This window comes from Clinocottus analis, unplaced genomic scaffold (assembly GCF_023055335.1).
Source record: "Clinocottus analis isolate CAN_PGR_092001 unplaced genomic scaffold, fCliAna1.0.p SCAF_9, whole genome shotgun sequence".
In the NCBI taxonomy this organism is placed as follows: domain Eukaryota; kingdom Metazoa; phylum Chordata; class Actinopteri; order Perciformes; family Cottidae; genus Clinocottus; species Clinocottus analis.
Window position 1 is genome coordinate 4584110 of NW_027176251.1, and position 27058 is coordinate 4611167.

The window sequence follows — 27058 nt, forward strand, 5'->3', positions numbered from 1 at the left end:
ATTCACGACCAGACAAATCACTCCTCCTCTTCCAGATCATCTCGTGCCATGACAGTTTATCAGACGGGAGAGCAGACAGATAAGAAGCAAACGCATTCGCATGACCGCTTTCCCACCTCACCCGGTTGCCAGTCGAGTGCTGACTGGAGCTGATAAAATAACTTTCTCTGGCCCACAGAAGACTTGCCGTGAACCTCAAATACACTGTGCATTTACCCGTTGGCTCATACAAGAGAACAAAGTTGTTATGTTTTGTGTACGACCGTATCTAAAAATATATTTTTTTCCCCGACATGAGCAGTATTGTTGTTGCAGCTGAAGTTGGCATGTAAAGAATCAAAGTCTTACTCCATCGTGATTGTTACGCATGTGGTTATGAACTATCATTTTGCTTGAAAAATAGACATTCAACACTGTCACGCTTCTGTTTCACAGAGGCAGCAAACCAAGCTTTCCAGTGCAATATGTCTGGAAGGATTGGCTCCTTGCAGATGGTTCCAACTACCCATTGTGTCTCCAAATTTGCCTTATTTAACCTTGTTTAGCTGATGTGTAGGATCTCGACTGATCAGATGCAGCATGTAGTAGAGCGGGCCATTGGCTCTCAGTCTAAGCTGACCATGAACTCATGAATCTGCTAAAGTACTTACTCAATGTGTAGCATTCTTTACATGTGTGAAGTGAACATTACCTGATCTTTAGAGGGTTGAAGGCAGATCTGTGTTTTGACTTTGTTTCCCTCTCATCTAGCCCGATGACTGTGCCCTTCAGCTGTCCCATAATGGAAGCTACCTGGACCTGGACTCGACCCTGGCCGAGCAGAGAGATGAACTGGAGGGTTTTCAGGAGGAAGGAGGGTAAGATAACGATCACCTGCCTCAGCTTTTCTTTCACTATCACCGAGCAAAAGCAAACAATGGCATGTACACAACATGCTGAAATGAAAAACACTTTCTCTGTCCCTAAAGTTGGTGATATATTCTTTGCACTTCAAGCTTCAGATTGAAAACATTAGAAGCAGGCTGATAATGTACGTTACTCGCCAGAACGAGATTGTCCAGGACTAGATTGTTCATGTTGTAGTGTTCAAAATGGCTGTTATGAACCAGAAATAAATATGTATTATTCAAGAGTAACTCACTCTTTTTTTTTAAAAACGCCCAATATATTTATCTGCCTTAAAAGCCTGACATTATCAATATAACCTGTTCTTCTTCTTTGAGAGGGACACATAAACCATTAGTAGGCAAGATAAGAGGCAAATTTTACAGTCTTTATTTAAATCCTGGCTATGGGAGATATATATATATATATATATATATATATATATATATATATATATATATATATATATATATATATATATATATATATATATATATACACACACACACACACGTCTCTCAGAACTTCGAGTTCCCAAAGGGGAAAAATATTAGTATAATTAACTTCACAAATTTATCTGTGAATCAGGCACCAAATGTTTCAAATGTTTCATTTATAAATTGTAATATTTGTTCTATTTTTTAGGAAAAAAAAGCCTATGTTCATTCATAGGTTATGCTGATCTTAGTCTTATAGATGGACCTTGATCTATTTGATCAGTTCTGTGGTGGTATTATGAGTGCCCTTTTTTTGTAAGAGAGTTTTCATGGCATTCATCCACTCACGTCTCTTAAAATACCTGGCCTCTCTGGCCCGGTGACAGAAGTGATGTCAACTAAACCACTTAAGAGGTGCAGACGTGTCTCATGAGCTATTGCTTTGGTCTCAATTGAATGTTACATCAGTGCTCTCATTAGAAGTGGCCAAACTACAACTGTACACCCGCCACCCGCTTCTAATATAGCTGCATTGTTTCCTGGTAATATGTAGTTAAATGAGGCTTTGTCTCGAAATCACTCCTAGACCTGGATGAAAAAAATACGTTTTAAATAGTGTTAGCTTCATTTCAATTTCATACATGTTCTTTGGCCGGTTACTTTATTGACTCCATATGTTTTTGCGTGAACCGTGGAGTATGTTGATGCATCATTCGCGTGCCCCCCGCTTTAGATGATCATGAACCAACATGAGAGATCCTGGTCGGCTGGACCACAAACATGTATGGATTTATTTGTCTAACTTGGAATTCATAAGCCGCTCTCGAGCTCTGTGTTTCTATTGGACGATGAGCGTGCCGTTCTTTCCCGGTTCCATCTGAGATTGTTCGGAGCTTAAGGGAGGCTATTGAGAGCTGTGAGGTTAAAGTGGTCCACTTCTTCTCTCGTCGAGGACTGAGTCTGCCAGGGCCGGTGTCGTGCCAGCTGGCACAGGCTGGTATGGATGTGTGTCATTAATCCCACACAGTGTTGTCTGAGGAGGCTGGGGGTGAAGGTGGTTAGCCAATTATTTTGTAAAAATAGGGCAGCTCTGCTCGCTGGCTTTTTATGGTGCTGATGTGCTCAGGATTACCTCCCCCACTGCTCGGTGTTGTTGATTTGATGATTATTGAGCTAATAAAAGCTCTGATGAGGCATTTCACCTTTACTTGTTTCATTGTACTTTTTCGCACACCTATTGTGCTGAGAAATCTGTCAACAGCAGTCTCCAACTCCAAAACATTTAATCTACAAAAAAGGAATTTGCACATTTCCCAGTTTTCGTCGGAGTTTTACAAGTTGATCTCAACATAACTCTGTTGCACTAACTCCGAGTTAACAAGCACAATGTTGTAATACTTATTTTTGCTTTAAGCCCAGCCTCTACCTTTGTCAAGAGAAGAGTACTATATTCACAGACTGTACCGCCTGAGTTCCTGATCATTGGCCATTAAATCCATCTGTAATTGATATTAATGACAGGTTACATTCCTGAAGCGCCTGTGTCATACCTAGTGTCTTTACAAACAGATTAAAGTATGATCCTCTGACAGAGCGCTGCAGAGCCAGGAGATATCCATGTCACGGGAGCTTAAGGGCCATAATCACTTCCACACCTTGTTTGAAGCTCAGCTATAGGCGATTGTGACTCATAAATCCCCTGTCGCATCTCTGATACAGTCTCACTTATAAACCGGCCGTATTGCCCAGGCATGTGCTCAGACATATCTGCACACTTTAAGGTAGTCAGTGTGTTGTTTCATTTTCTAGCAGTGATAGATTGACCCCGCACACACAATTTCCTGTATTTGTAGCCCTGAACCGAGATGGAGTATACGGGGGGGCGTATAAGGATCGGATGGCCGGGCATTTATAGCTGTGGAATATTTTTTGTGGATTATATGGATTGAAGAATGAGGGTTTGACGTTGTAGGAACATTTTTACTGTTTAACAAACTAGTGTGTGGAGTTATGCATTGGGCTTGATGTCACTTTTGCTCAAATATGGGACATTTATTGGCAGATAATTAGTAAAGTTGGAAGTCCTCAAGGACATATTCCCTGACTTGTCTTGAGAAGATAACATGAAGTGCTGTGACAATTGTCCTAATTGATTCAGCATGTGAAAAGTGGAGCTGACCTACAGCACAGAAGAAGACACTTTTTTAGCATTTCCCTACCCCGGTACTTTGAAAGCACATCTGAAAGCCAACAGTTGTGTGCTGAATATGCCTTTCTTTGTTTTATTGAGTGTTCTTGATGTGTTCAACAACCAGTTAGAAGTCAAGCCCATTAAAATCCAACTCTTCTTGCCTCAACTATTCAGAGTTTCTGATCATCTTATTTCATCTCTCTTAGAACAGCTCCGTTTACAATATTTTCATTTTTTTCTGACCCACATGTTTGTTAGACACTCACACAATATTTTCAATAGAGGAGAAAAAAAAATGGAATAACAGTTTAGCCTCAACTTCAAGGAGGGAAATAAAATACCAGTTGCCCTTGTGTGTTCGTGGAACAGTTTACCGGTATTATTAACAGAGTGGAAGGGAACAGCTTGGGGATTGCTCAGTGTGTATGTGGTCGTGTGTGTGCATGTGTGCATGTCTCGAGTGTGAGACTTGGTCAATGGTCAGTGAAGCAGGCCTGGAGATAGATACTTCCTCCTTACCCCCACTGGCTCACACTCAGCAGGTCCCTCTGTCGACACTGTTGCAGGAGTATCTCAAGCAGAGGTGTTCATCAAGAAGTGCTGAGTCAGTCGACCTCCGTGGGGCCTTCTTGTCTGGCATTAATTGCTCTTTCAGGAGAGGTACCGCCTTTACAGTGTCCAAAGTATGTGTGTTCACCTTCAGTGGATACACATTTTGAGTTGTTTTATAAACAGTGCCAGTAATGCCCCCTTAGATAAAGCCAGAGAGCATGGAGCTGGCAGGTATCCACTGGTCCAGTTACAGCTGCTCTGGGTATTAGGATTAAGACGGGGCTTTATGAGGGTGCTGTAAAGCAGCGCAGTGACGGGAGATTGGAGAATAATATGGGGTATCTAATTGGCAGGTATAGTTGGTACGTTTCCACAACTGCGTTCCTGTTTGCGGCATTTGATAAGTGATGATGATGAACAACAGATTTATGCTATTAAATACAAAGATTTATAGTGCGCTGCCTTTTCATGTACAGAATAACTAAAAATGGCCATATGTTTTCATTTTATCTTTTATAAAGCCATCTAATTGAGAAGAACTGCTCTGGGTAATGGTCGGGAAGTAAGACTGGGGAATGGTCAAGTTTATTCATTCCTTGAGATTATTAAGAATTGTCATGGTTATTCGAATGGTAGCAACAACGGTATTTCAGGAGCATGATGTTGCACATGATGGATCTGATTAAATTTGCACTTGGCTTGAGTTGATTATACAGTACCACCGCGAAAAGAAACCAGATCATTCTGGCGCATACGACCAAAAGGGAACCGGGGAATTCAGTCGATATTATATCCCACTATGTAGCCAATTTGTTATTCGGCTGACATTCTTTATAGTTATTATTATTCCCCTAACTTTGGGCTCCACCCTTTATAGGCCTGCAGCATTGTCTGAAGGAGTGTCCAATTTTCATGTTTAATTGGTAAGGGGGGTCTGAAACCTCACTTATAAACTGTGCGTGTTTGTTTAATTTGATAATGAGCATGTTGGCCTGTGCAGCCTCAGGTCTTGGTTAAGCATGGGGATACTGTTGCAGCCCAGCAGAGAGAAAGCAGACTTTCGTGACAAAATGGATCTGGTTACCCGTTCGCCTCAACAGCCTCACAGAGGATTAAGTTCCTGTTTGCTGTCTCACCACTGAAGGTCCATGTTGACAGATGTTGCTCCTGTGTCACCTTTGCTTGTTGCTGGATAATATATTTGATAAACAGTGAGCATATACAGAGTTTCTCTACCATGTCATGCGCTTGTGTGTCTGATCAAGGCCAGATAGATGTCAGTATGGCGGTCATGCAGTGATGCTGCTTGTTTATGCCGAGGCTGCAGTATGATCTGCCTTCTGTGCCGATCCTCTTTTTCCTCTTTGGGTCATACCCACCGCTGCCTGATTGTCACTAAGAGTAACAGTCTGATGCTGGCGCCGTGCCAGTCGGAACAATCACGCAGCCTTTGTGCAGGCGGCATAAAAGCCTATTTGTCAGAGAGACGAATTAGAAGGGGGGGGGGTTGCTGTGAAACTCTACCTGCTGTGCTCTTGTCCACAGTTGTGTCTTCTGGGTTTGTTGTGTGCTTCTCTTGCTAGTCGGGAGGTTGAAGGAACACTCTGTGATCCAAAATGTAAACAAAAGCTTTGCCCGCACCACCAAAATACAAAACATGTCGGATTAATTGAGACGACTCAACAACATCTGAGTCATTATTTTTTTCCTCTAATGTTGTTATAGGTTTGTTCACATTTGAGATGCAAACACAGGCAGACAGAATTCATTATGACAGACTGATCACTTAAAACATTTAAAGGATAAGGCTGATAGTAATCTGTATTTTCGAACTGTCAATGTCCTTCATTGTCCAAAATCTGTGAAAAACACATCAATGAGTCACAGTCCTTGTTTCTTCATTACCGTGAACATTACCAATGTGGTTTGGCTTGAATCAATACCACATACACTGTCCTACTGACATACACACATTAACACAGCAATATATTCGTTATAATCCACAGCTGAATGCAGTCCCAAGAAATCCACTATTCAATTCACCTCTTCAGTATCGAGTATTGAGTTTGAGACGGGGTCGGGAAGTACTAAGAGTGACGGAGAGACGGACTACCGCATTGTTGGTTTTGGTCTTTTCATGCAACTGAAAATAAACATAGAATAATGCCAGCTGTTTACATTAAAAGGGCCAATTTGACACCGAACTTTGTGACAAAATTCTAAGCAACCAAATTATTCTTTGCACGAATACAAAAGCCCTCACATTCACTTTCACGATTCAATAGAATTGGGTTGCATTGTTGACGTCTTTGTTTTGGATTGTCATTCACACATTGTAAGCAGTTGACAGGACGGTGATAGGGTTTTAACATATCTCCATTAACCCAGGGGGAGGAGTTGACCTCTTCGCTGCTCCCCTCCTTCATTTTCACCTTTGGAGACCTTTCCCCAGTTCTGCTCCACAACCTGCTCCCTGTTGTGTTCAAACTGCAAATATTGAAAGGTTTGATTAAGACTGAATGGTATAATTTGTCATCGTTTTGCACCTTAGCACATGAGCTAGTTGGCTACATTTTCTGGCAGCGCTTGCTTGCCACCGGCATAGTGAAGGCTGCCTTAGATTAGATTTTTTTTTTTACAAAAAAAAGCACACATACACGCACACATGCAAATTTAAATAATCACACATGACTTAATGTCCGGTAACAATTCTCTTTCTCTCCATTTGTCTTTTTTTTCTTCACAGGAGGGGCAAGAAGCACAGCGTTATTCTTCGAACGCAGCTGTCCGTCAGAGTTCATGCCTGCATTGGTGAGTAATAAACTGTATTTTCATCTAAGTTGTACATTGTCAGTTCCAAATTCATGATGGTCAATTTGTCTTCTTCCGTCTATGTGACCAATGAGGTATGAGCTTTAATTACCTCTATTACCATTGGATTGTTTTATTGAGGTCCTTGTTTAACTTGCACAGTGGCAGTTTTGGGAAATAGCCTCGAATCCTAATTTGAGTCATAATTAACAGCATTTTAACAACACACTGAGAAACAGACCACTGGCACAGAGCGACGCCTGAACACATTTAATGTTTTTTGAGTTGCTGTGTTCTGTCACTTCATTTTATTGGGCCTCCTGGTGTCTTTGAGTAATGTGAGGGAACTAGCACAAAGAGCTGAGTGAAAACATATGCAAACATGCATGCACGTGGCATGCTTGCGGACACACACACACACACACACACACACGCCTGCACACACAATGTGCTTATCAGAGTTTGGGTTTTGATTAAACTAAGGATGTTGCCTGAGCTTTTACTAACTACATTGAACCCAGATATAGATTTAGATTTCTGGACATTTTGACATATCTTTCTGGTGAGATGTAACTGATAAATAGGTGTTAATTGTTCTGACACCTTGTTTAATGCGCGTATAATGTAAGGGCAATATACAAGCCCTTTAAAAGTAATTTCCCAGTGACTTGTAGGGTTTGTGAGCAAAGAGCATAGTGTCTGTCAGCAGCAGATCCTGGAAAAGCAGGCATTCCTCCACAAAGACACGCAGTGCCTCTTCTACGGTGTAAAAATAACCCGATGCCTGGAAAAACTATCAGGCTGTAAATTGTCAGATTTTAAATTGGGCCGTATTCCTCTATTGCAGTAGAAGTAACCCAAAGTACCAGACATTTTTCAATCGAATGAAGTCACTCAGAGAGCTAAGTCATCCATGTTATTTACTATTTTAATGTATGTTGTGCAATGGAAAGGTTCGGATATTGTTCAGTCATGACAGTATGAGGATTTTATCTTTGATGTTCTTGATACTACAACTGATACTGGCTTTCAAACTTTACAAAAATCCTATTTATAGAAATGGAATAGGCTTGCTAGCAAGAGGGTGGGTGCAGCTGGATGGCTAGCTTGTTGGAAGTTAGCTAGTGAGCTGTATGCTAGCTAGCCCGCTTGCTAATTCTAAGATGCTAATGCTTAAATGCTGGTTACAGAAAATAAACCAAACAAATGTGTCACTCATCTGGCAAAAGCATATTGATTTCATGTGCTGTGAAAAAAGTGTATAAATGAAGCATTCATTTTAAAATATTTACTAATTTACTCTGTCTCTCAGTACGTTGAATTGCTACCTTTACTGCTTGTTTTATTCGTTACTGTAAAGCATCACATCATCATTGTCAATAATATATTTTGGGAGATGCTCCCTGGTTTTATAAAGCTGGATATCTCCAAAAAAATCTCCAAAAAAAATCTCCGAAATCTCCAATCCCCTGCTGAACATGGCTGAACCTTCTCCACACATATTGTACTCTGAACTGGCTTCACCTTCTTCTCTCCTCCTGCTGCTGCTTGGCTTAGCTTAGTGGAGCCTGTGGAGGGGCAGACAGACTTGCTGCTCTTCTCTAAGTGGATGATGACCCTCTTTCTCTATAAGTTGACAGCCACCTGTTGCCCTTTCTTTAGCTTCCCTCAGTGACTGCCCGCGTGGCTTGCTGATTTATTTCCTCCAGGCGAGGTGGTCACTGTTACTGTTAACTTGTCCAGACATTTGATCCTAATTTTATCTGACTAGAGGGCTTACCTTGTAGCCCATGAGTGGAGAATTACTGGGTGATTTTCCTGCTCCACACAGGAGATAATTTGTTAGTCTTCCAATGACAAATGGCATGGTAGTCTTTAGGCTGTGCACTTGCTCTGCATTAAGGGATTGAGCGTGTCCATGCTGTCAGCTCACAAAGGCCAAAATGTCTTCAAAGATAAGCTCCTGTACTGTCCGCATTTTTTATTTATTTTTGCTGGCAGTTTTTGTCTCTTTAATAATGAAGGGATGTGATGAAATGATTAAAAGGCTGTTATAATAAGGTGCCTTTGGAGAATAGCCAGCACAAATTGTTCAGATTAACTTCAACGCAGGGATTTCCAGAATCTCTGGAAATTCTGCAGGGATTTCCAGAGATTCTGAGAGACGCTCCTTTTGTTTGAGTCTGACATGTTTGAACTAATAGCACCACTCTTGTGTTAGCTTTAGGCCAAAGGATGCTTACTTGTTTCAACATTTCCTGAGTCGTTTGAATGTAATTTGTTGAATGTCACATTTTGACTGTTTCCTCACTTAAAATTGGGTGCCAAGTTAGCACACCCACATTGTCAAGATATTTCCTTTATACGCGCTCCATTACCATGAGTGATGAGCTGGTTACAATCATGTATGCAATCTCTGTCATGTAGCACTATTATGTGGTTTTCCCATTGCATGTATTTGAAAGTTTAATTAAGAAGTACATAACTTTGTTTATGTCGTTGGGTTTTGGGGTTTTTTCTAAATTTACATTACATTCAGATCACAGGGCTGGTTTTCAGTTTGTTTGTGTGTCTGTGTGTGTCTTTGGACATGTGTCTTGAGCCGCAGCAGGCCTAATCCAGGCTTCCCTAATCATAGTCATTAGCTGTCACATACATATGGTTCAGCATGGACCAAGCAGTCAGTGGAGGAAGAAAAGTACTGACCCAAAGAGCTAATGGTCTTAAAAGGTGCTGTGTACCGGTCTTCCTCTGGCACGGTGATTTGTTTTCACCACACAGGGAATCAGTCCAGGCTCTTTGTGTACTAAAAGTGCAGATCCGGCACCATACAAATGTTTATGTCTGGGTGTTCTGCAGAGAGTAGTCTCATTAGTATGAAGCTCCTTGGGTGTTTGTCTGTGTGCTATACACATTACTTTGATTGATGCTTCAGTCCTTTTCGTGGAGAAAAAAGAAAATTACTTTTGAATGGATGTGTTTTTGCTATTTAGAAGACGAGTGGTGGTGATGGTTCTTTGTTTATATTTGTTTGACCAGCCTGGGATTTAGAGAATGAACTCAAGTCATCCCTCTCTGCGTGTCAGCATTGGCCACAGCCGGTTTAAGTGGTTGGGCTGTATTGTTGTCGGTGGACTAGATGTGGTAGCCAGGGCCTGATTAAAGCAGTCCTGTGCTTATTTTAGTGTTGTCTTCAAGTACAGTACAGTAGGTCCTCTTTTTATGTGCGTTTTGTTTTTGAGGCTTTCCCGAGCCGCTCTGATGTGATGGTATGAATCATTTGAAGACAGGCGGAGAGCCAGAGAGAGACCATAGTGTGGATGTTTAAAAGTTAAAAATTGACAAATGTCACATGCGTTTTTTAAGCTCTTGCAAAAATATGGACACCAAACAAGCTTTTCTTAAATTACAGATGTCCAGTCAGATGCTGTGGAAATTAATTTCACTCATGTAGCGCTAGGCCAACATTTGATGTGGTAAATCCACTGCAATCCATAAAATTGTCCTTCTCCAGAAAACCATCTTGAACTCTGCCAGAGTCAAACAACTCCTTTTATATGGAGCAACTTTTGGAGACAAATGTAAAAATTATACATTTGAAAGCTAGCATTTGTTGCTATTCCCCTTTAAGAGCAGGTTCATCTGTCACCACGTTGATCTCAGCTGAGAAGTGACAGCTGCAATAAGAGTTGACACATTCTTAGTGGATTATCTGCCTTGTCTTTTACAACCTCTTATAATCCGGGCTCAGCACATGATCCATTGTGACTGCTGTTGACTTGTGTTTCTTTTTTTGTGCGCTACAATTTGGTCAAAGTGGTAGTTTTGATCTTCAGGTTGACAACTGAAAACTCTGTGGTTGTTAAGATGGAAGATGATGAGCAGTAAATACTCCCTCTGGAAACCGTGTTGGAGAATGATTTCCTGGCAGGAAATATACTCTGTTAAGTGTGGATCATACAATGTTTGTTTATCTTCTGTGTGTGTGTGTGTTTGCGCGCACATTTGTGTGTGCGCGCACGTGTGTGTGTGTGTGTGTGTGTGTGTGTGTGTGTGTGTACTGTATGCTTGTGTCGTATGTCAACACATTGACTTTAGAGGATAAGATCACCTGTGGGTTATCGTGGTGCTCCCAACCACAATGTCTGTCTTTTCCACACACTCTGCCAGATCTGTACAAAGCCATCTGCAGTTTTGTGCATACACATTAAAAAAAAACAACTCCAGTAGTTAACTTGCCTAGTAAAAAGAAGAACAGCTTGAAACTCCTGCTATCATTTTGTAAAGAGTCAACAGAGTTACTCAAGGTTCTGGCTCATGTCCAGTTCTCTTTTTCAGTTAAAAATAATCACAATGATTGGTGAAAAACATTTATTTGACATTATTATCAGGGTATTATTATCTGTATGAACACTGTCACAATGCACCTTCAGATTAGAGAACCTAATTAAAATCCTCAATGCTGCACTGCAGTTTATGGTCACATTAAAACAATCAAATTACATTTCTAGTCATGTTTTTTTGACTGTGGGGTGCCAAGCAAGCAGGGACTAATTATCTTATGAGACACAGAGGAAGATCAAATTGCCTCTCTGACTTCCAATAAAGAGACCCCAAAATGGGATCATGGACTAAGAGTCACCCCAGGAGGCCAACGTAAACACCACTGTGCCAAATAAGAGAAATCTGAAGCAGCACACGTCTCAGGAAGAGAAGCGTAGTGGAGTGGGTCTTGCTTTTCAGACCACAGCTGACAGCAAAACGAGATCAGTGTTTGATGGCAACACTCACCTCACACTTACCCTCTTCCCTTGTATACTCTCTGTTAAATGTGAACCCTACAACCCCATGCAGAGAGATAACAACGTAGTTTAGGATAATGCTTCATTCATGGGCAACAGTTAAGGACAATGTTTCCCCTTATTTTGTCCCTGTGCCCTGACAACGAACATGCTACTTTTTTTTCCATTTCCATTTCCAATGCTTCCCATCCTGTACACGTTTGGAGACTACTAGGACATGGCTTCTTGTACGCACACTCGCATGCTCGCGTTCACATGCACACACTCATGCAAAGGCATGCACATATTAAGGGGCCATCTGGTTCCAGTTGGAAGGCCCCTCATTGCTGCTCCTCACCCGTCCAAATAAGAAGAGAATTGTCTACGGTTTTATCCAAGAGGGGAGTTTTTTTTATTTTCTTGCTGTCTTTACAGAATAGAGGGAGAAATGTTAGCATGCAGCCTGATCAGTGGACACAACTGTATTCCTGTGGGTGACAAGGGGTCATATAGCCTCATGGTGGAGTTTCAGTGCGGTAAATAATGATATTATTTCTACCGACAACTAGGCAAACTCTTCAGACAAATCCTGTGATTGGTTCAAAATTGGTTAAACATACATTTTACAGTGAGTCAGCTTATCACAGAATATAGTTTTTCAAAGTGGAACACCATGACATATGAGTTGAAATAGTGGATGCCATACTGTGGGGTTCACCACTGCTGTGAGACTGGGGCAGGCTTTGTTGAAGTGGACAGGTGTGTAACCTCAGTAGCCACAGACTTTAAACAGCTGACTGCTTGGAGGAAGGACAATTTGGAAGGAATCTGAGTTTGTTTTTATTTAAGTCAACATTTATTTACACACGACAAACGGAGAACTGTTTGTTTTGTATTGACACAGGGGTCTATGATGGTTTAGAGCTGAGGTTTGAGGTGCCTCTTAACAGCCGGTGTTTGCCCTCTCTGTGTATCCTTAATGGAGAGAGGACAGAGAAGAGTCGATGAAGAAAGCACATAAATACAGTTATTTTCATTTATCTAAAAGATTTGACTCAATAGTGAATAGTTAATAGATTTAAATGAGATTATGTTTAATATGTGTAGGAATGCAGCTGCTACAATTATTTTCTTCAATTAATCTGACAATTGTTTTCATGATTAATCGATTCATTGTTTGCTCTTTAAAATCTCAATAAGTTGTGAAAAAAATCAATCATCATCATTGTCTGTTATGCTCTACTGAATGTGGCCTTTATGATTTATGTGGACTTCCATTTATCTCTGAACTTTCAGCAGAGTTTCAGATGCATAATTCATCATCTTTGTCATATTTGACTTTGGGGTCTGCGGTTCTGCTATATGGGCATTTAAGTGCCAGTATTGACCAAAAACAAAAGAGAAAAAAAACTCAGTAACATTCTGGCCTTCAGCCAAATCATGGCGTGCCGTGGAATTCCTTCTCACATCCTCTCTCACATGTCATGCAGGCTCCTTTTCTTTTTCTTCAGCTTTGATGTCAGTGTCTTTGTAAGGAAACGTCTCTTTCCCTCAGCGCATCTATCAGGAAAAATATGAGAAAAACTGAAGAGAACCAAAACACTTCATAGCTTCTCTGTTTGTCGTTACAGTAACTGTCACTCATCCGATGCTCTATGACACAGCGCTGTTATTTCTTCTCGCACCTTGGATCAAGTAGTGTTGCCACAGCTGGCTAGCTTTGAATCGTGTATAATGGCTGTTTTGCTTTGACGGGAGGATTTATTGGATTTTCTGTCACGTTTATGTGCGGGGGATCAATTTAGCCTTTGGGCTGACATCAGCTAGAAAAGTAAAGATTGACATGACCTGTTTAGGGGGATGTGAGAGTCATTTTTGCAGTGTACAAATTGGACACTGGACTCTTGTACTCACTCGTATTAACTGGTGGAGATGCTTTTTTTCATGGCATTGCCTTTGTGGGGAGGGACTGTCAATTGTGGTACAATTGTTTTCATGCTCTCCTTGCTGTGTCCCTCTCTTATTTCACTAAAGGAAAGACATAGGGACACTAGTATCCCTGTGTCTTCCACCTCATTCTGCTTTCCTATGCCTTGGCAAAATATGATGATGTAAGCAGAAGGGCCTTGCATATTTCATGTTTCTATTTCATCAGGTAAACAGTAGCTGCCTCAATTTAGGATTTGAAATAGAGCAACAATGTCCTTTTTTAATCTCTTCATGGCTCCATTCTGGGCTGTAGCTCTGGCTTCCCATGCTTCACATTGCGTTGTGGTGACTGACTGTGGGCCAACAGGAGCGTCAGGCCTATCCATCATGAGCCGCTGGCAAAAGTAGAAAGTCTGTGGTAATTTGTGGTGATGTGCTAATGATTTGAGAGCCGTCTCCTCGTGGTCTAGTTCACAACAGTGTAGACGCCCAGAGGGGGAGGCTTGATAAACAGCTGTGGAACGATTATGGATATTGTACCGTATTGTAATCCACTGTAAATATTAGCGAGGTCCTCAGGTATCTGTTTCTCTTTTTCAGCTTCAAACATGTTCAAGGCCAAGTAAAAACTACAGTTGTTATTATTAGAGCTATAGTGTAAGCTCAAGTCTAGGGCACAAGTGGGATGAGTAATATTTATACCGTGGCCTTTAATGAAACATGATAGTCTTTTCACTGTCATTTCACTTCTATTCACCGTCTCCAAACATTGAGGTGAGGGAAAACATAAAAAACTAGAGCATTCAATGCAGTTAAAACTGATGAAACAGCAACATGAAGTAAAGAAATATATATTTGTACAGATTTTAAGTCTCATCTTGGCAAAGACAAAGATCACAATGGAGGATTCTGTCTGTTGCGGGTGAATTAAACCACGTTTTCATGCAGTTTATGCAATCAAAAGTAGACCTAGTGTTCTCACTTGGCTTTTAATTAAGGGCGCAACTGAAGCTGAAATACTTCCACCTCCATTCCAGACGTTGTTGGGTGATTGGAGAGCCCTTTGAAACACAGAGCTCAAGCACCAGGAGAATCTCTTCTCGCAGCCCACCAGGACTCTGAAGGGGACCACTTAGAGCGGCCGGTGCAGGAGAAGATTGGACAACCTTTGTGATGTCCTTTGAAACAGAAGAAAAAAGCCATACAGTAGATAGGGGAAAAAAGAGAAGAGGCCTCAATGCCTTGTGTGAATGTCGACTAAGAGCCTACTTAATCGGTTCAGGCATGTCGGGCAGTTGGGATCATTATCTGAAACTGAGGTTATATGAAACGCATGTCGCTCACTGTCGTGAAGTTTCATACCAATGCAGACCTCTCAGGAAAAGCATGTGAACATGTGAATTTAGGGAGCGTTTTTATCACGAATGGCATGGCTGCAGCTGCGGTAATTTGCAAAGGGAGATTGTCCCGAATTCAACAAGGAATTCTCAAATTTTGTGGTGAAAAACTCCGAACTAATTACATTTCAACAAGCAGCTTACCCAATCTTACTCTGTGGGAAGAGCAAAAGAAACATTGTCTGCTTTTGCTTAGTCTGTGTTTTAAAGAGGAGTGAAAACCTCTATTGGTATAAACAAAAAGTGATGTATCCTGAAGTTGTGAGGAAAGTCAGCCATGTTTACATCATTGTTGTGGTTAAAACTGAATCTCGTCTTTCAGTCAATATGTCAGACGCTGTTGTGATCCATTCAGATCTATTCATATGTGCTGTATGGTGGTTTTCTCAGTGGTCACTTAAGGATCATTGAACACACAAAGCACTAACATGTTTTGCTTAGACCTCTTGTTTATAAGATAAAAGCCTGGGTATGAACCTTTAATCTCTGCATTTGGAAATGTGAAAAATGTTTGAATCTCTGCCAGTGTCTGGACCTCAGAATTCAATGACATCAGTGGCTGTTCTCTCTGCTTATTCTCTGATGAATGCCTTTTGTATCGGCACGTTTCAACACAAAGCAAAGAGAGGCAGTAATGTGTTTCATTCAGTTTTTACCATTCACACACACATTAATACTACATGCAGGGGGGTGGATACAATATACATCTGTTCAATAAAATGGATTACATGATGCTCTTGGATATTATATCACCAGATCGGGTGAGCAAGTAAACGGGGCAACCTTTAATAAATATCGTGCAATTTACTAAAATGCCACGACAATTTGAAAAGCCCCAATCAAGATCTTACTGACACAGTGTTAACAAAAATGAGCTTTTACAGAAGTAGCATCATTTTTTACAGGTTTTATGATTCTCACTCTCTAAACTGTAAAAAAAAAAAAAGAAAAAAAAAGAAAAAGAAATTTAAAAAAATGAATAGGAAACGACAAATGAAAAGTAACTTTGCATATGCAACTGCATGTGCAAATGCCTGCATAGTATTTCCAGCGTGGCTCCATAGCTTCGCCTCCAACGGGATTTGGCCTCAGAAACTGTAAACTAATTGAAATGGTCGCGTGTAAGATGTTTAGAGTCTGGTCTCTAAGAGGAGGGGGAGTCACAAGGTGATGCTAAGTGAGATGATAAATAGGCAAGTAACAAGATTCAAGGCCACTTCACAAATTCTAACTATTTTAAAAGATATATAAACTATATAATATAACATTTTGAGTCTGGACCGGTGACATAACAAGAAAGCTCGGATGAGCGTTCTGTTACCCGTATTCCTAAATCCAGTACTAATATGAGGAAGAAAAAAAAGGTTTCAGATCCAGAATGTCTGCTGGCAATCATCAAACATAATGCTGGATTTGTTATGGTAGAGGCACTCTTCATTAGTAACTTTTTATTTTTCTCTCAAGAGTGCAGAATCCATTCATAGCCTTTATGCAGTAGACCACTGGGGCCCCATGTGGTAAAGATGGTGAGCAATCGTTTTGGCTCTTCACAAATACAATTTTAATTTAGTTTGGCTACTTCATGCAAAAAAAAATACAATCACATATGTCATCATGAACCATATATGCCCCAGACTCCCTTCTAACTTTCCACTCCTGCAGCTGAGTGCAGGCAACAGGAGCAGCTGTGTTGGAACAGAGTCATGGAGGACGAAGAGTGGGGTTTCTTCTGTTCATCTGTTTGAGAGAAAGAGAAACATCAGACCACTGGATTTAGAGAAACATCAGACTGTCATCATTAGGCATGTGAACTTTTTTTTATAATTGATCCAACATGGCCGTCTGCTAAGTCTGTGCAAATGCCTGTTTTCTGACAGCCGTCGTCTGCTGTGCTTTGTCCCTATGGGACCCTGTTGCAGGTGAGAGGTCAGACCTGTTAGCATACACAAACACATTCACTGTATTTTGATCAGACTCGCCAGATTACAGGGAGACACCCATAATTTCTCCCAATTGTCCAATTCCAGAGCCATGACATTGAGTAAAGAACAAAACACAACGTACAAACTTGTACAGTTTAGTACTCTAAATCTAAGTGTGCCACAAGCAAGTATACTACTGCATGTTGTATCCGTTTTAAATTATTCTACCAACAGTACAAAGATTTCATGCTTTGTGGTCTTTTTGTGAGCTGATGTTAATTGCCCATTGAGGAGCTTATACAATATAGCGCAGTTCCAATTCAGTATATTTGATTTTCCTCACAGCTGTAAGATACCTTCAACCAGTCGTTGTACATTATCTCACATTTTGCCATCCTCCCTGGAACAAATGTAACAGTTTTTCTATTTTAAGACATCCACATACCTCCGAGTCTTAAGTCCTCACCTGGATGTGTGACCAAAACAAAACATTTACACACTTCATACTGACCTGATCAGAAAAACTAGACTGTGACCTCTAACCCCAACAGTCAGCTGTTGCAGACTACAGGACCTCCTAGACTACACCTGAAACGACACTATAGCACCCTGCCATGTGCTGCCATCTGACACTTTTGTGTCTCAGCATTTAGAGGAAGTGCTAAAGCTCAACCTGCCAACCAGACATGTGCCTCTGCCGAGACTTGTCCTGAGACAGACACTATCATTTCACTTTATTGGAACAAATACAACTGGTGTTTTCTTCAAACTTGGCATAAGAGTTAGTTTGGGCACGATCCCATATTGCCTTCATGCCATTTCATACTTGCAGAAACAGAGGAGAGCTCTCACAACTACCTGCTTTCATAACAAAGTCTGGGATTTTATGTATTCCTGATGCTCGTTTACATAATGAAAAGATATCCTATTTCTGCTCTTTTGAGAGACTGTATTACATTAGGGACATGCCACATTGTCCTGGTTTCCTTGACAAGCTAAGGTTTGATCTCTTACTTCTGACAGCAGAGAGCCAGGGTCAACTGGGGTTAACCCTGGCTAACCCTCTGGGCCACCTGGAGACCCCCGCCGCACAACTTACCAGGATTATCCCACACCCTCCTGAGTGACTGAACACATGAGTTGCACACATATTAAGGGCAATAGAGGTCATGTCTGTCTCTGTCTCTCTCTCCTTCACACACACACACACTCTGTCTCTCTGTGTTTGATGCCTGTGTTCTCGGATGCTGATCCTGTAAATGCTATAGGATGAAAGGGCTGGTTTGGCACAGGCCTGTGTGACCTCTGTAGCTCCGGCTATGGGGGCTGGCTGCACCCCTTTTTGTTTGGGTTGACACTTGAGGGAAGCTGTCACCCCTGAGGTCAGCCGGCGGGGGCGGGCTGAGGGACTAAAGGACCACCTCCTGTCAACATTAAATGATTTATGGAGGAGAGACACAATCCCAGCTCCTGTATCCGCATTGAATGCTAAAAGCATGACATCATTCCTGTCCTCTGGATGTTTACTAGGGCATAGCTAAGAGAAAATAATTTAAAAAGGCTGTTTAGTTGGCATTAGTTGTCTTGACAGTACCTTTTGGACATACTGTAGATAACTGCTCACTTTAGTGATATTGTATTTGGTTGTGGTAATGTTATTGTATGGCAATGTTAAACTTTTAACCATATTTTTAATTATATTTTTCATTGGCACACAGAAGAAAGAGGTTAAGTGGAATTCAGTCTCATGTGTTTCGTCCTATGGAAAGTTCCTGAATAGGACAAATAATACTTTATTCCCAGTCTGGGACATTTCACGTGCGTCAGGTTTTTTATGGCTTAATTTTGAAATAATCTGCTGCCCCGTGTTTTTGTGCAAAACTACTTTCTCGTTTCTAAATCGAGAAAGATGGTTTTGGAGGGAGAGAAAAAGACATGGAGGAATGTTCCCCTGCTAAGACGTCATGTGGTGTATGACTGCGCACACCGCCAGGCCGGGCTTTTTCAGGCTCTCTCAGAGGGACAAGTCTTTCCTGGAAATCTCAATTTACCTCTGAATAATAGAAAAGGGACGATATATCACCGGCATGCACGCCTATGTGAAACAAGGAGTTATTAGGGAACAGGAGCAATTAGTAAAGAGATATACTCAGATGAGGAAATGCACATAAATGCACTTGAGTTTGTATTTTCTTTGTATTGGATAACATCCTTATTAGCCTCTACCTCCGGTGACATGTTATCAAGCCAGTAAAGCATCCTGTGTCTGGTTCTTCATCCTCTACGTGCATTTAAAGAAGACTGTTTCTCTCATCTACAGTAAATAACTATTCAAGGCATATCACATAGTACAGCACTATGGATCTTAGTAGATGTCTTGAGCCAGCTCTTTTTTGTCTGTTCCACATCAGGCAGGCTGCCTCAGCAGGGCCTCAGCCTGCCCGTGAGTGGAAATCTTTGGCCCATGTTATCTTTGGAAAATGTCGAGTCCACAGAAACCCAGGCAGAGCATGGAGTCCAGTGTCAGCTAGACATAACCGGGATCACCACTGCGAAGGAAAGACGGAGACATTGTGCTGCACCAGAATGATGATGAGTTGAAGAAAGCCGTTGGAATTATTTTAGGACTATACTGTTGAAGCGGAGAGAAAACATGTCCTGCAGAGTTATTTGACTGCGCCCAACAATCAACGAAGACCGTTGGGCATCATGTCACGATGAGGCTGAGAGCTACATGATCCAGGACTGGACGTGGCTTTTTGCTGACACAGTCAGGTTTTTTTATTTTTTTGTCATAAAAAAACTGAGGGAATGTGGGACAAAGAGCCCCATATGTGTAATAGGATGTAGTGTAACCCAAGTGCTGTAGTGTGGAGGGCCTCATCCACTTAATGCAGGAATCCACCTCATTCTCCATGTCTATATTGCTGTGATCTTTCCTTTCATAATGACCCCCAGGAGCCAGCAGGAGATCTGATGGACTCAAATACATTGTGCATGTTGTGGCGGGGCATGACAAATTAGCACCCTACAGAAATGCAGAGTTTCTATAGATGTTTGTCTCATCAAAACAGCATGGCCATTTCCTGACTTGGCAAACAGAAGGCTCGCCTATAATGGAACATTCATAAGGCTTTCAGGCAGGGACAATTTCTCATCAGAACTACTGTTTTCTTTTCAAGCAAGAGTTTATCTCATTATTATTACACAATTTCATACTTTCTTACCATATGAATGTGCATCCTGTTTGGAACCAGATGAACGTACACTGTTGAATTAAATAAACCATAGTACAACGTGTAATGCCCTGTCTTCTATATTAAACTCTCAAGTGACAGATCGGTTTCTACCTCAGGCAATACAGACATGAATATTGTGTTGTTATCTTAACTTTTCATGTATCCGTGTTGTTGCCATACATTTAAGATGCTGCATACCTTTTTAATGTCAAAGTATATATTTCTATGTAGTTCTAACCTTCTCTGGCTATAACATATCAAGTAATACAAACAGACAGTGAGCCAGTAAATCTATTCCTTTCACTTTCCAGACAGTAATCGGGATCGGAACAGCTGTTTTGAAGGTGTCTACGACAAGTTTGCACATTTTGATGTAGTTGTAAAATACTGACAAATACCAACTACTAATTGAAAGAACCAAAAGTGATACTCAATTTAAACAAAACCTCAAAGATACTCAATTGAGTTCACTGTGTGCTAAGCTAACTTGTAATCTCATACTGCATATCTAATAAAAGCCATTCATACATGTAAATAAATGAGGCTAAATCTATTTGCAACACTGTCCATTAATACAAACGAGGATTCCTCTTTTCCCGGAGGAGTTATTTGAAATGCTAGACGTAGGCAATTAAATGTGATTATTATTCTTATCATTACAAGACCAAGCTTTCTGTTACTTGATCTGCTTGCGTGACAAAAATATCACATCAGCTGTGCTCAAGATACAGTAGATATTCTCCGACAGATAAAGGGTGATAATGAAAGAGTGACCTGAATGTTGTGACAGAGGGGCTTTGTCATTTGGCTTTTAGGGAAGAGCTGAGCGTCAGCGGGGAGGCCGTCACCACTGATCTCGTTTCACATATGTCTAAAGCAACATGCTGTATTTTTATCTCATGTGCTTGTGCTTATATTTAGCGTAACCCCCGTCTGTTTCAACTTCCCTGCTGGTGACTCATTAAGAGTGTTTGCAACGGTGCTAATTTATTTTTTGATCCAACCCGCATATATTCTGGGTGAAGACAGGTCTCACTTTCCCCTCACATAGCGCACGGCCCAGCTGTACTAGCTCCATCCAACTAATAGTTTAGTAGCATGCTCTATGTTTAGTGATTTCACCAATAATAGATCATGGAGAGCTGCACAAACCCATTTATAAGATGTTATACAAATGGAAGGAGGTGTGGTGTCAAGGCCTACATGTTTATTTCCCCCAATCCATTGCTTTATAGTGCCGGTCCTCATCTTGCTGCTTATAGCTGAACTTTTCTGTCCATTTCAGTATTATGTAACGTAGCATATGTCTCCACTCTTGCTTTTGCCAAGGTGTAGCACAAAGTTGCTTACACTGCTATTCATGCCTTAAGTGAGGTAGTGTTTTCTCAGTGGCTGGATGTGCTATGCTACAGTATTCCACAACCCATTACATTTTGACATGAGGGGAAATCAGGTTGATGGCTTTACAGGATGTCCGAGGAATTTCGGTCATTCTCGGTAAAGCTCCGAAAAAGAGGAGAGCAGGGAAAAGCAGTTGGGACCTGTCTTTAATTTAGCATATGATGTCTACATATGGCAGCTGTGCCTAACACTAACACATTGCTTTCACCTTTTCCAAGTTGTGCAAGAACCCCTGGTTTTATTTCACTCTTTTGTTCAGGGCTCTGCTTCGATGAGGTCTGTGTGCTATTCAATTAGAAAGTGGAGGTGTGTTTCTCCCTACACAATAATGTTTGGATTATTTTCTACACTGATACTACAGTCAAAGAACAACAACAAAAGAACCTACCAGTATCGATTACCTCAGAGGGACTGGAGCCATTTTCAGCCTTTCTAACATCTTCAATTCTCCAAGGAATGCTGTAACGCAAGTCCCGAGCCATGTGGATGAGGAGATTTGACCGTGAAGGTGTTGGAATTCACCCCGGTGTTCCTGAAACCACTATTGCATTTGTTTAGCTGTGTGAATGGGGGCTTTGCCATCTCTGAACACACTGAGCGAACAATACATCAAAAGGTGCACCTGGCTCTGTGAAAACCATTCATACGTCTTGGCACTTTTATTACACTGCTATGCAGAGGTAACAACGGACCATAATGCCTGGCATGAGATGGCTACAGATGCACCATGCTGGTCTACGTGTAGGTGAAAACGACTTATCACACCATATTACTTTTTCCAGGATTCTGTGGTGCCAGCGTATGTGTCATCGCGTGTTAAGTTTGAACTCCAATGAGGGATTTCCAAATGGCAATACAGCTGTGAATATCATCTTTGAAAAGTTGATGACAGCTTTTGTTTGGAAACTGCTAATTTTAGACTTTACCTTTAAGCAACTATCATATTAAATTTCCATCTATGCTAAGGCTGCGTCGATGTGTGACTCATGACTTTAAAGATACCTCCTCAATAATTGGCAACAGGAGCAGCTAATTCGGGCTGGTTGGTGACTGTATTAATTTCATTTTGAACGCACCTCTGAGGTGCTTAAAAAAACTCACATATTAAAGAGCTGAAAGTCAGACTTCTTGCTCTGGCTGACACACACTGGTAATTGGCATGCCCTTTGTAGCTACCTTTATAACTGTAATTTAGTTACTTCAAAGGTAACATCCTTTCCATGTTGTGATTCCAGCTTTGTATACCCTCATTATCAAGTCATCACCTTGACTACAAGAACAACAGCAGGTAAAAGTGAACATGCCTTCAGCCAGTGATGCGGTCCACCTCTGGGCCAGCCGGTCACACATATAACACCTTAATTTGTATTGGTAGCTCTGCAGCGGTCAACATCAAATCAGCGGTGTCTGAGGTTTTGTTTGCCACGGACAGATGTGAAGATGAACAAATGAACACACAGAAACAAATTCCCCCACCCCTGCATTTCAGTTTAGGGACAAAACGATGCATCGACACAAAAATAGCGGCCAGCAGAATTAGATGATGTCCCATGACTCGCAGTATTATAAGAGACCTCTATCTTGCATTGGTCATATGAACTAAACAGCTGTTTGGAAAAGCGCGTGTCGTCAAGAAGGGAGACAAGGGAACACAGGCTCAGACGCCACACCCATCACTGCTGCGTAAAACCACATCTCAAAGATCGAATCCCTTAAACACTTGAATACCTTGAATTTAAACAAAAGAAGTGATTTATAAGTGGATTATTTGTTGTCGGGAGATGACTGTTTGAAAAGCAAACATGTCTACAGCTTTGTAGGAAAGAGTGGTGTGGTACGAAAACCAATTTTGGCAAACAGTACATCCATCAGCAAGTTTCACACAGAAGGGAATTCACATATCTGTTTGTTTGGTTCCGTTGGAGTTTATTGCTGTTTTTAGGGGGTTTTGAACAGTAATGGTTATTATATTTTAGTCACATATGCTATACTATACTATAGTCGCAAACTAAGTGCACCCAGTGCATTCTGGGATTGGATACAGCCCACTTTGAACAAGATGAGCAACATACTAAAAGAAAAGGATGGATAACAATTGGTTTTTTAGACTATACTATGCTGTGCTGTGTAAGCAGAGTGTAGTAAATACAACACATCTGCAACTATGAATTCAATGAAAGGTTTTAAGATATCGCTCAGTTGCAGTAAACAGGGGAGAAGGCAGCAGGCAAATGAAGAGTTTACAGTCCAGGGGTCAGACAATCACCTGTACCAACTCTCAGTTTGGCAGTTTGGATAAACAGTGGAGGACTCCGCCTGACCTCACTGTCAAACACACTGACATGGATCACCTCAAACCCCAGTGAGCACTTCCAGCCCACTCTGTGGCCACCACCCCGACTGCTGCTCAGTCCCTCTTACGTTCACAAAGCGACATCTTTTCTGGCCTTTTTTTCTCGTACTTGCTGCACATGTTTGTATTAAAATGTATGTTACATAGACAAGAAAAAGCAGCAAACGTGTGACAGTTAAAACAAAAGTCTCCCCATGGATCTATACTCATTACAGTTCAGTTGGCTGGTGTGACAGAGCGGGCCACAGTGGCTCTGTGAGCCGGGCCTGCAGCTGTCACACACATGCAGACTTCCCTTTGCTTCTCTTCCTTCCCTCCTGATGTGGCCCAGTCAGCCCAGAGACAAATGGGCCCAGACATGGAAGACATTAGAACCAGCTAAAAACAACATGTTAAATACAGGCTTGCTCTCCCACAATGCAAACACAAAGTGTTCACTCTGCTGTAATTATACACATTTTGACATGGACAGCAGGGGGGACAGTTGTTTTTAATATGTAAACGCTTGTTTCAAGGGAAAAGTCTTACGATGTCGAGACATTTGCGGCTTGAAGTAGCTGTGTTAACATTAGGATGAAAGGGTAAAAGAACAAATCATTCAGGTCAAGGGTCGACCATGAAGATATAGTATATTAGGTCATGTAAAGCACACACGATCTTCCTGATGATTGCATTCAGACTACAAGGAAAGAGAGGGCACATGCAAGCCAGCCGTCCAGAATGAGTCTCTCAAATTCAAACCCACCAGTCTGAGGAATGCTCCTGACACTTCTCCAGTTTCGGATCAGATTTAAAGTCTATGACCTTTGTAAATACAGCTATTTTTGACACCTGAATTGTTTCTAAATAAGAGGTTGACATGATGTTGCAATTACTTGCCTGCAGAGCACATTGGGCCAGTATTAGGTTCGATGTTCTGGTCCGCGTTGTGCACCAATTAAAACTGTTGGACGGCAGAACTACAATTCGGTCTGTCTCTGGATTAGACATTTGGTGATTGAGATTTTCCCCAATCTCAATCAAAGCTGTATCAGTCAATCCTTTAAAGTGTTGAGAAAACGATGTGCTAACATGATTGGTAATAAGTGACTTGCACTGCGCTTCAGGGGGGTCCTCCCCCAGTGGATCCTTTAGACATAGTGTATTTTCTTAGAAGAGACAATTATTTCTTGATGAGGCTGCCCAGCACCAGGAGCTGTTGATACCAGGAAGTCAAAGGTCACAGTTTGAAGCAACACAAAAAAAGCCAGTGTATGGACCTGCTCCTCCAGTGGGAAGACATTACAAGGTTTTATTATTATTTATGTGCTAAGCTTATTTGAATCGGTACCAGATGCTAATAGGTTGTAATTTTTCAATATATTAATGACACATTCAGTTCATAGTTTAATATGAGATCATCAATAATATCATTTTTGACCTTTCTTCATTAACAAACCATATTTCTTGTATTTTATGGTGTTTTTCACCCATCTGTGTACATAATAAGTCACAAATCAAAGAGGAATATCACAATATATTTCAGATTTAATACAACTATCTGATTAGACTTAGAGTAATAGAGAGAAAAACTAGAAATCTAACATTATTTGTAGGAAGTGGCAAACAAATGCCACAGCAATGACTGCTTCATGTCAACTTACAGATCACAGCTTTAACCACACTGAGACCTGAAAATATCACCAAGTCAAGTTCATTTTTGACGCTTTTATTTTGAAATAACCTAGGCCCCAACTTGTGTAAGCAGGTAATGGGCTGTATTACAATACTGTCATCGAGCTCTCCCTTGTTCCAATCCTCTAAAATGTAGAAAAGCAATAATAGAAAGAAAAAAAATTGAATCAACCGATGATCAAACAAATCAACACTAGTCCACTTGAATGAGACCAAATAAAATAGCACAGCCATTACCCTGACATAATAAGCAAACATCTCTGTTTCACCCTCTGGATGCCATTAGCAGTGTTTCAATGTTTGTTTAGTCATTGAGCAAAATATGTTCTTTTTTCCTCTTCCTACTTCAATAGTATGTAAATCAAAGCATTTATTTACAAGCCCCCATTGTTCTCAGTTCAAACACAGCTTGTATTTGTAAGTCTGTAATTGTTTGGTATATTCTGCTCTGCTTATCTAACTTCCCCTCTTTCTAATCATGTAGTATTTAGAATATATAGAGGTTACGTTGTCGCTGCTTAAATCCTGTGGCTTTTATAGAGAGTGCAAAGGCCGCTTTGAGGCCTTTATGGAATCCAGCTGGCTTGGTCCAGCATTTTTCCAAAGTTGCACATGCATCTGAAGCAGAGCAGAGCCATGCTTAGTCCAGTCAGACACCCACTTCAGCCTAAAGAACAGCCAGGATTGTTCAAGAACATAAATCAGTAGTACAGATTAAACACTGAGACCATAAAGTTGTTTTTAATCCAGTATCTGTTGTGTACCTACTGATACAAGCCAGTGATGTGGTGAGTGAGGTTCCTGGAGTATGTATGAAGACACATTGTGAATCTACTAAACAGGGAAATTTGATCTAAATGAGTGAAATTGTACCATCCATTAAGGCTTTGATACACCAGCTGTTAAATGTGACCTCAATACACACACACACACACACACACACACACACACACACACACACACACACACACACACACACACACACACACACACACACACACACACGCACACACACCACTGCAGTGCATTGTGCTACCCTTTCTGACTCCAGCTAAAGTACTCTAACTCTCAAACACTCGTCAGCAGGTGTGGCAACGTTTTACGAGAACCTCACCCGTGCTTCATAATGACCAAGTCCTGTTCATCTTTGTCACGAAACACTAACCTCTGAATGTGGGTCAAATCTATTTCAGGCCTAACATTTCTAACACAAGTTCTGTAAAATAGGAAACGATAGATCTGCATTCCTACACTCGATGACACTTACAGACGCGATGAAACATTAGATGTCTAAAAATAAGCATTCAATGTCAAGTTTATTAACTTATCACCTATCTAACTTCACAATGAAATGCAGTATAAGGCTTAGATGTGTTAATGTACCTTTTTGTTCAGTTCGTCCTGTCTTCTGCAGCAGCGCTCAGGGGCTTTATGCGGTTTTTGAGTCTAATCACTACCAGGTGTGCTTGAAAAGATTTTGGTGAAA

The 27058-nt window shown here is 41.1% G+C and overlaps 1 protein-coding gene across 4 annotated transcripts in view; it reads left to right on the top strand.

Annotated features, from left to right (window-relative positions):
• Positions 1 to 27058, top strand: part of fhod3b (formin homology 2 domain containing 3b) — a 76720-nt gene that overhangs the window by 6103 nt on the left and 43559 nt on the right. For all 4 annotated transcript variants that reach the window (XM_068569331.1, XM_068569327.1, XM_068569328.1 and 1 more), the window contains exons 2-3: positions 751 to 857; positions 6812 to 6876. In XM_068569331.1, the coding sequence (XP_068425432.1) occupies positions 751 to 857; positions 6812 to 6876 (172 nt within the window). The remainder of the gene's footprint in view (positions 1 to 750; positions 858 to 6811; positions 6877 to 27058) is intronic.